The following is a 10,571-nucleotide window of genomic DNA, read 5'->3' as shown; positions in this document are numbered from 1 at the left end:
CATGGGGATTATAATACTGAGGGTTTGTCGATTCCCTTGGAGTGGACTGGGAAAATAGCCAAAATATATCTACCTTTTGTTTTTGTGGGGGGAAAAAAATGGGGAAATAGTGCTTCCCAAAAAAGTGTCTGGTTCCTTTCCTAAAAATAAGACCAATCAAAGGAGTTCCATGCTAAAATCATCATTTTATCAGCTTTCAGGAAAATGAAATGCTGTATAAAAAAATATTTTCACTACATTTTTGCCACTTTTATAAGTGGTAGAACGTTTTTCCTAATGTTTGTGCTTTCAACATTTTTTTCAGTTTGTGTTGATAACAGGTGTGAAACCCATGGATGATGCAAAACAGTTATACATTTCTAAAAAGTAGACAACATTCTGAATTTAGCAAGAGGTAAGTTGTGTAGATTCCTGAAGGTTTTCCAAAAGAAACAAACCGTTCAATTAAAATAATGTGAAACATTAGCAAGAAAAAAACGAGATTAGTGACAATATTTTCATCTGTAAGTTCTTGTCACCATGGCTGTTTTACAAAAGCAATTTACCAGTACGTCCGATAGATGCTTCTGGTTGCAGGGTTATATAGGGTCTGTAGGTGCTACAAGAACTTGAGGTATGTAGACAACAACTGAGCCGCACCTTACAAAGGGATTTCACTATTTTCCAAGTATAAAGCAATTCATAATGAAAAATAGCAAAATAAAAAAATGGGTATGAAGGAAACCTATGTTTTTCCGAAATTCACACCCAATACAGAGTTTAGGAGCAGAGGTTATTTGTACATCTCTGAATCTGTGGGTACTAGCTTGTGATTCAGGGCTCAGTGTACTAATTTAGTTGTTTCAGATTTACAAATAGTTTTATTTTGCGATTTGCTTTTTCGTAATCGCAAACAGCAGTGTACCAAAGAGTGTTATTACACTTTTTGCTATTTCCAGTGGGTCGCAAAAAGACCAATTTCATTAATATTCATGAGTTAGGTCTTGGTTTGCAACCCATTGGAGATCGCTAAAATCACTGGGATGGTGGCCTTTTTAAAAAATGCAGCCCATTTTCCTTAAAGGAAAATGCAATGCATTTCAAAATGTAAAATTAAACGTTTGCATGGGACCACTGCCTGCTCCTAAAAATAGTTTTTACATACATTCACAAAGGGAAAGGGGCCCCTTGGGGAACACTTCCCATTTAAGAATAGGTTACCATCAACTCGGAGTTGGCAGTAAAATGGGAATGTTTTGCGACCGCATTTTGGTTGCAAAACATTCACACATACCACAGCAAGTCGCTATTAGGAAGGGATGCCCTAAACACACCCCTTCATGATATCAAATCGCAAACGCATTTTGCGATTAGATAATAGGTTATAGAATCGCAAAATCGAGTTTTTTACATATGAAAATGCGAGTTTGCAGTCGCAAATGGCCCGATTCTGCATATCCTGTGTTTGTGAACTCAAAAAAGCTACGTACATCTGGCCCTTAAAGTGGACTTTTCAAAATGTCTTCTTTCTTATTCACTGGCTCATATTTGGAAGGCATGAATGAAGACATCCAATTTGTAACAACACTTCTTCTAGGATTGTTTTCCCACATGTCTCAAGATAAAACAAATAGTACCCCCCTTGTAATGATGGGCCTAACCCCATTGACAGGAAAGGGCCCAAAAAGCAACATGGACGCATAATCTTTCCATTGAAAACCAACCCTTTTTTGCAACTTGGTTAGATGTGGATTTTGGACCCCAGCTCAGCTGGCACCTAGGAAACTCACCAAAACTGCACATTTCTGAAACCTATAGACACCGGGGAGTCCAGAGTGTCATGACTTGTGTCTCTCATCTGTTTTTTTACCCAGATGCCCCTGCAAACCTCAAATCTGGCTAAAACACACATTTTCCTCGCATTTCTGTAACAGAAAATTCTGGAATCTGCAGGGAGCAACACGCTTTCTACCTCTTGCTGTTCCACCAGTTTACCTGATAAAAATGGCTTCCTCACTTATGTAGGTGGGCCTAGGCCCCTCCACCAGAAAGGGCCCAAAATCAAACTTTTCCCACTGAAAATGGCTCCTTTTTTTGCAATCTGTGGGTACTAGCTTGTGATTCAGGGCTCAGTGTACTAATTTAGTTGTTTCAGATTTACAAATAGTTTTATTTTGCGATTTGCTTTTTCGTAATCGCAAACAGCAGTGTACCAAAGAGTGTTATTACACTTTTTGCTATTTCCAGTGGGTCGCAGAAAGACCAATTTCATTAATATTCATGAGTTAGGTCTTGGTTTGCAACCCATTGGAGATCGCTAAAATCACTGGGATGGTGCCCTTTTTAAAAAATGCAGCCCATTTTCCTTAAAGGAAAATGCAATGCATTTCAAAATGTAAAATTAAACGTTTGCATGGGACCACTGCCTGCTCCTAAAAATAGTTTTTACATACATTCACAAAGGGAAAGGGGCCCCTTGGGGAACACTTCCCATTTAAGAATAGGTTACCATCAACTCGGAGTTGGCAGTAAAATGGGAATGTTTTGCAACCGCATTTTGGTTGCAAAACATTCACACATACCACAGCAATTTGCTAAACTGTAGGTTTTGAGCACTAGCTCAGTCTGTACCCAGGAAAACCTACCAAACCTGTACGTTTCTGAAAACTAGACTCCCCCGAGTGTCCAGTTTTGAGAAATGTCTGGGTTTGGTAGGGTTCCCCTTAATGGCCACGCAGCCTGTGCCCAAATACCGTCACTACCTCTATTACCGATTTCTCTATGTTCTGTTTTGGGGTCTTTTGTTTTGGGGTGCTAGACCCAGCTACACAAGTGGAATACCCTTTTTGTTGGGAGAAGTAGAGTACCCCTGTTGGTTGGAAAACGTTGATTCCACACAGATTTCAGAACTTTGCTTCACAGTAATGTGAGGCAATGTGTGATTTTAGAGAAAGTTTGAGGTTTGCAGGGCATTGTGGGTAAGAACACTAGGTGGTATCCACGCAAGGCACACCAACCCGGAGTCCCCCGGGTGTTTAGTTTTCAAACTGTCTTGGTTTAGTTGTTTTCCCTGAGTGGCAGAGCATGCATCCGAGTAGTTCAAATATTCCCTAGGGCAAGTAGGAGGACATTTGGGTTTACTTCTACTCTGAGGTCTGTATGCCAAAACTACAGACAAAAGAAGAAAAGTTTCCTCATGATTTCCATGGGGATGCTCCATGCCCCCGGAGGGAAGAAAGACTGTTGGGGTTTTAGGGCTGGAGGACATTTCCCCAACCATAAAAAATATCTAAGGTTTTGTGTAGGTTTTTTGGGGGCAGATTGGGGGTAAACTTCCCCAATCTACCCACATGGGCAAAAAGGACTGTCCTGTGGTGGCGGTAAAGCCTGAAGCCTGAGTGGGTGGCCCCTTCACATGCTATTTTTTTCGAACCATACTTTTCCAGGGATATAATGGGCTTTCTGACCCCTCAGGGAGCAGAATGGGAGTAAACTCCCCAAACCTGCCCATGGAGGAGCTGAAAGACTGCTGAGCTTGGAGTTGGATAACTCTGGACCACACCCATGAGGTGGCAACTCCCCACTCACAAAATAAAAATAGTAGAGCTATCATCCCATGGTGTGTAGTGGACTTTCTGCCCCAGTGGACAGATTAGGGGTAAACACCCCACAACAGTCCCCTGGGGTGATAGAAAGACTAATAGGGCTGGGGCAGAGGGAGAGCATAGGCCTATGTCATTGGAGCCACTCCTCTCCATAAACATGCTGCCATATAAGCAACCCACTTGTCTAGTGGGTTGTCTGCCATCCTGGGGCAGTAGATTGAGATTGAACACCCCTATCCGCCTCCTGCTGGGACGGAAAGACTAATTGGTCCAGAGGTGAGGGGATAACATTGGGTCTGCTCCACTTATGAACAGATAATGCCATGAAAACAAAACAAGGTATCTAGACGGCTTTCTATACCTTGAGGGGCAGACTGAAGATGAACACCCCCATCCACCCCGTCATGGGGGGAAGAAAGACTAATTGGACATGGGGTAGGGGGAGAACAGGCCCAAGTCATTAGGGCTGCTCCCCTCACCCAAAAATATTGCAATGAATAAAAACATAGTGTCTAGTTGGCGTTCTACCCTCACCAAGGGGTAGATTGAGGTTGAACACCTCCATCCACTCACCCAAGGGGACAGAAAGACCAATTGGTCCTGGGGCAGTGGGGGGACACAGGCCCATGCCACTGAGGCCCCTCCTCACACAAAAATGACAGAAAATCCCTGGTTTCCAGTAAACTTTCTGCTGCCCCCCTAAGAAGGCATTTGGGGTAAAATTATGACTGAAGCCTCCTGCTTTCTGTATCCGACCAGGGCTCCATTGTGGTTGGCCTCAACTTTAAATGTCCCAATTTGGCACAGTAGGTTTTTGAACACTAGAAAGGGTTTATTCTTGAAAAATTAAATTCTCTGGTACCCTACATTGTAATTTTTTTTGTTTTGGTGTCTATTTGTTTATTAAAATATAACCTATTTTTATAAATTGGAGTTGGGTTTTTATTGTGCGTTGTGTCATACTTATTTAATGCGTTAGTGTTTTTAAATGCTTTGCACACCTGTCTCCTAAGTTACACCTGCCTGCTCTTTACCGGCTACAAAGGGAATAATTTATTGAGACCTTGACTGACCCTTTTATTGTTTGTGGCCTTATTAATAGTGGTAAGTCACAACTTATCACTACTAGTAGTCCACTTTCCAACTTTTGGTGTTCAGAGGTGAGAATAAGTCCTTCTGTTTAAATTACACCATACAGTAAATTAGGTTAAGATCTTTAAAAATCAGCAAAACCTGGGTTTAACCTTTTTTTAAATTTTGACTTAACTGATTTTAAATTTGTATTTTTGATTTTGATAAAATGTGTTCTATTTCTGATTTATGAAGTTGTTGCGACCCAAAACTAGGGATATCATGAAGCTATATCTGGCTAACCTGACCAAACTCACAGAGGCTGAGCTGAGGGTTCAGAGTAGGGCTAAGGACTACCGACTGCTAATAGAATTAGAATGGCAGGGATGATCCCTTAAGACCTGAGCAGAGACAGTTCCAGAGAGTGAAGTGGAGGGTGATCCCTCCAACAACCACCTCCATGAGGTGGATGATGACAACCTGTCCATTTCTTCCAGTACCAGATTTATAATTCGATCTAGTGGAGGGAGGGAAGACTCCCACAAATAGGAACCAGGGCTGTCCCTAGTAGAGAGACAGCTAGAGATTCAGTTAGCATCCATAACTTTGGAGAAGGAGACACTGGATTTACAAAAGAAGAAGTGGGCAAGGGAGGAAGCAAGAAGAAATGGAGCAGCAATGAAGAGGAATAGGCTTAGATATCCTGGGGTGGTGGGTTTTCTCCCAGGTTTCCAAAGGGAATAGTTCCTATGTATGTAGAAGGGACAACATAGACAAATGGCTGACTGAATTTGAAAGGGCCCTTATGATGAGAAGGGTTCACTCTAAGTATTGGGGATCAATGCTGTGGGAATAGATTCCAGGAGCTGGGAGGGATAGGCTCCTGACCCTACTAGGGAGGAGACATAATCCTACCAACACACAAGGAAATGTCTAGTTCAGAAATTTGGTTTGACCCCAGAACAGTACAGGGTAAAGTTCAGGGACATCCTGAAGGTAAACAGACAGTCTTGGGTGGACTTTGTGGACATCTAAGTGAAGGTACTAGAGAGCTGGATGGGAATTAACAAAGTAGGTACTTATGAAGGGTTGTATAACTTAATTCTTAAGGAGCACATCCTAACTCATTGTGTACAGAACAAGTTATGCCAGTACCTAATGGACTCTGAATTGACCAGCCCCAGAGAGCTGGGGGAGTTAGCTGATGAGTAGTTGAGAACCCGGTATTTTTTAATCAGCACCAGGGAGAGACACCAAGAAGGGGGGTTAGGCCCACACAAACCTAAAAGGAAAGGTAGCAAGCCCACTACAGAGACTCCCTCAATACCCCAGAACCCTTAAACAGAGGAGGGCAGATCTCACCCTAACTCTGTTAAGCAGAGGCAGGGGAACCCAGGGTTGAAAAAGTACTTGAACAACAGGTTGTGCTTTGACTGTCAGCAGTCAGGTCTCTTTGATCACATGGGCACATTGGGCACATGGGTCTCTAGGAATGGATGTAGGTCACTGAAACATCAGTGTACATGCCTTAGCTTTTATGCACAGAGCACCCTGCTCTATGGCCTATCTCCACCCTATCTCAGTGGTGAGTTATACAGGGTGAAAGAGTTATTTATCCATTCTCTAGGACTTTTAAATATAAAGGTTGGCTTACAAGTAAAAATGCATGCAGGGGCACAAATGTACCAGGCACAAGATAAGTTGCAAGGACTACTTCTCTGCATCATAGATGAAAAAGTGTCAGTTGTTTAGCAGATATCTGAATGTGTGTTTTATTTCCTATGAAGAGCTGTGATTACATGTGTATGTAGGTTTCTTACTAAATTGTTGCCTTTCCTTGTTACGTGTATGTTTCTCTGAATGTGTCTGTAAGGAGATGCATGAAATGCTTCCTGGATGTGTTAGTGAGTATTGGTTTATTTAACTGTGTTTGCAACTACTTCCATTAGCGCTAGACACATATCAGTTCTGCCTGTCTGTGTGAGTGAATGTTTAGGTACATGCCTTACTATCTCACTGGCTAATTTACTGTCTGACTGCTTTTCTACTTAGGCATGTCAGATTCAAGTCTGGGTGGCAGAGTGGATGTATAATTTGGCACATGGGTCTCTAGGACTGCATATAGTTCACTGAAATTTCAGAGTACATGTCTTACCTTGTAAACACATAGCTCCCTGCCTTATAATTTAGAAGCAGCTACACTAAGTATATCTAATACATAGCTGGCAGCTTTCACAAGTTCATCATTCATATACACCTACAGTGCATTTGTTCATCTTTCAATTTTTGAGTGTGCTTGTCTTCTTTTAAAAAGTAGTAAATAGGACGACAAGTCTGGGAATGCAAAAAAAATCTCTGTCACCAGATCAGATATGCACATATAAAACCCTCACATAATCAAGTACACTCTTGCATGTAACTTTAATAATTAGACTACCGTGTTTTTTAGACCATTTAGAAAATGGAGTAAATCAGAACATGGAACTAGGGAGCTCCATGGAAACACATTGTGAACTAACTTCACAGACACCTAGTATGAACAGCGTGTGAGGAGTGGCTAATTGTGGGTGTGCCTCGTTACATGGGGGCATCGAACAAAAGTATTTTATATGTTAATGGAAGATTGGTTATTTTGCAATCATAACGTTCTTCAAATGCACCATTGAATTTTGCCTGAAAAAGTTGTACTTATAAGTTGCAATGGATTCAGTACTTGAAATGTATAACGTTTACAAATGGCATTCAAACTAACACATGATCTGTGTATGTAAAACGGTATAATGGCAGCAATAATCATACCGTGAAAAAGCCGAGAGGTGAAACGGGTTGGTTGTTATTGAGCAAACCTTGCCAATAAACTCATGAAGCAGCCCTGAGTGTCCTGGAATTTTCATGTGACAAGAAGAAATTGTGCATATACATATATGTTTGTAAATGTTTATATAATTTTAAAATCATAAAATAAATTTGAAAACATAATAGTTTAATATTTCTTTTAAAGTAAATACATATATATATTTATTATGTATGTCTGTTTAACATTTTTGATTACGTTTATTTGTTATATTTGTTAAAATGTATATTAAATGTACTTTATTTTTTAAAGTTAAGTATATTATTTAATATATTTAATATTTAATATTTAATATTTATATATATATATATATATATATATATATATATATATATATATATATATATATATATATATATATTACCTACTGGCAATAGCCAGTAGGTATATATAGTTAGGATTAATTCCCTATGGGATTTCTGAAAATTCTATGCCTAATAACTTTGGCGTTTGAGGACGGAATCGGCTGAAATTATCAGGAAAATGGCACATTTTGTTTCTGAGCAGCCCCTGAAAATTTGGTGGAGTTTCGTCAAGGGGGGGCTGAGAAAAAAGGGGGGTCCCAAAACGCGTTTTTTGCATTGAGTTTTCCATAGGGCGGTTGGACTCACTTTTAGCTCGAACGGCTGAATGGATTTGCACGAAACTTGGCAAAATTGTAGGGACTGTTAGCCCGATGTGCCTTTGCTAGGTCTCAATATATGTGCTCCAGTAGTTTTTGAGAAATTAACGTTCAAACCAAGATATATATCTGTAACAGCGCTCCGGGCAGCGATCCGGTCCGCTTACTTTTCGCTTATCGGAACTTTGCGCGCAGAAAGCTGATTGGCTCTCCGGTGTCTGTCAACATTCTAAACAGTCCGGAGCGGCCGCCATCTTGTCTCTCGGTAGGATCGAGAGAGAAGAAGAGGTGGAAAACGAAGGGGGAATTTAATGAAAGGGGGCAAGGTATCCCCCTCTTGACCCCCTAGGAATGTTGTTGGGGTTATTAAAGGGTCCCGTGGGGAAAAAAAAAAAAAATGATTTTTCACGGTAGAAGCGCGGCCGCGAACTGGTAGCGAAACGGGAATTCGCCATTTTGTGCTTCGTAAATTAAATTACTAGTTATAAGTGGGTGCGGGAGACGTATCCTAATCCCCTATGTTTCCTGAGGGTGGCTGAGGAGGCTGATATATGTTGATACATCTCTTCCAGCGGCTGTGCGTGAGCTTTTTTTTTTTTTTTGCTGCGTGACAGTCCGGAGCGGCCGCCATCTTGTCTCTCGGTAGGATCGAGAGAGAAGAAAAGGTGAAAAACTAAGGGGGAATTTAATGAAAGGGGGCAAGGTATCCCCCTCTTGACCCCCTAGGAATGTTGTTGGGGTTATTAAAGGGTCCCGTGGGGAAAAAAAAAAAAAAATGATTTTTCACGGTAGAAGCGCTTCACGGGCCGCGAACTGGGCCGCAAACTGGTAGCGAAACGGGAATTCGCCATTTTGTGCTTCGTTAATTAAAGTACTAGGTATAAGGGGGTGCGGGAGACATATCCTAATCCCCTATGTTTCCTGAGGGTGGCTGAGGAGGCTGATATATGTTGATACATCTCTTCCAGCGGCTGCGCCATCTTGCCTTTTTTCGAATGCCACAATTTTGTCGTGCACGGCAGCCATTTTAGATGCCAGGCTGGTTCCAGGCTATCACCTAACCCTGCGGATGTAGTTTATGGCCCCAGCTGTAGAGAATTCAGACATGCCAATCCTCCTGATTCAGGCGTGTGAGTACTGATTTCAGTGCTAGTCTCCCGCCTCCCGATTTCTGCAAGCAAAAACCCGGGGGCATATTACGAACAACTAGCGATAATTTTTGTCTCTAACTTGTTTAGAGACAAAAATTATCGCCGCACATCGGCGATTTTTATCGCAGATAAACCTTGCTATTATCGCAGAAAAGTCCGCGATATTCATGTATTATCGACCTAATGCTCTTAGCCATGTTATCCACCTCCCATTGGATAACATGGCTAAGAACTGCTCAGGGCAGGTGTTAGATTTTGGAGATATTCGCGCTTAGCGCGAATATCTCCAAAAGTTGGTAATAGAAGGTAGCGATGTTAGGGACTGTTTCCAGTCGCTAACATCTTGGCACGCCACTTTGCATGTCATTAGTGATAAGTATCACTGACATGCAAAGCGGGGCCCAAGATGGTCGCTATCTCCTTTTAGCTGTCACTAACTGGTGTTAGCGACAGCTTGATAATAGGGAAATAATTTTATCTCCGCTTTCATGGTTTTTAAAGCCAAAAAAGCGGAGATAAACCCCCTTGATAATATGCCCCACGATTCCTTGGGGGTTTCAGCTGACAGGGCTTGGTATTGTGTTACATGGTAATTTTTCCAGGAAACGTCAGAGGGTCGATGCAGGGGTTCTAGAAGAGGTGATAAACCATTTAAGCCTCATGAACAAGCGCATGGTCTTTTAAAGATTTGTGAAGTACTCGGGGCGGCGGTGTGTGTGTGCCCTTTTTCAGGAGCGGGCGGGGGGGCACTGCCAGCAACTTGACAGGTCAGGTAGTGTTCAACACGTGCATCACCCTTTCTCTGCCTGCTATTGCGCTCCATGCTTCGGAAAGGTAAGAAAAAGAACGTGCATTTGAGTTTGAAATGTCCGATCCTGCAGCAGCACACTTCCAAAGCCCACACATGACAATAACCCGATTCAAGGCCCCATTCACCCGTTTTTAAAAAAATAGATAACACTCCAACAAAGTAAGGTTATAAAACTTTATTAACTACTAACTTTAACAAACGGAACAAAAACTAAAAACATTTAAACATTTCTCAACACAAAAAGCAACAATAGTTAGAAGCTGTCTTTTGTGCGAATAGTCCCAAGGCAGCACAACGTGCAGAGTTCTGGACGGCACCCAGGTGATGTCGCCTGGGTGCCGCACTGGTTTAGGGATCCTACAATGCAGCTCCGAAAATTGGCGTGGGGCGTCCCGGGTGGGGCGGGGGGAGGCCTCGTCAGTAGCGGTCTGTTGTGCGAATAGTCCCAAGGCAGCACAACGTGCAGAGTTCTGGACGG

The 10,571-nt window shown here is 42.0% G+C and overlaps 1 protein-coding gene across 1 annotated transcript in view; it reads left to right on the top strand.

The window, feature by feature from the left end:
- The first annotated feature begins 302 nt into the window (after positions 1-302).
- LOC147708561 (chitin synthase chs-2-like) overlaps positions 303-10,571 on the top strand; it is a 709,679-nt gene continuing 699,410 nt past the window's right edge. The window contains exon 1 of the mRNA XM_086925750.1: positions 303-394. Within this exon, the coding sequence (XP_086781876.1) occupies positions 336-394 (59 nt within the window). The 5' untranslated portion in view covers positions 303-335. The remainder of the gene's footprint in view (positions 395-10,571) is intronic.

This window comes from Lissotriton vulgaris, chromosome 6 (assembly GCF_964263255.1).
Source record: "Lissotriton vulgaris chromosome 6, aLisVul1.2, whole genome shotgun sequence".
Taxonomy (NCBI): domain Eukaryota; kingdom Metazoa; phylum Chordata; class Amphibia; order Caudata; family Salamandridae; genus Lissotriton; species Lissotriton vulgaris.
This window is presented reverse-complemented; position numbering and strand designations above follow the sequence as displayed.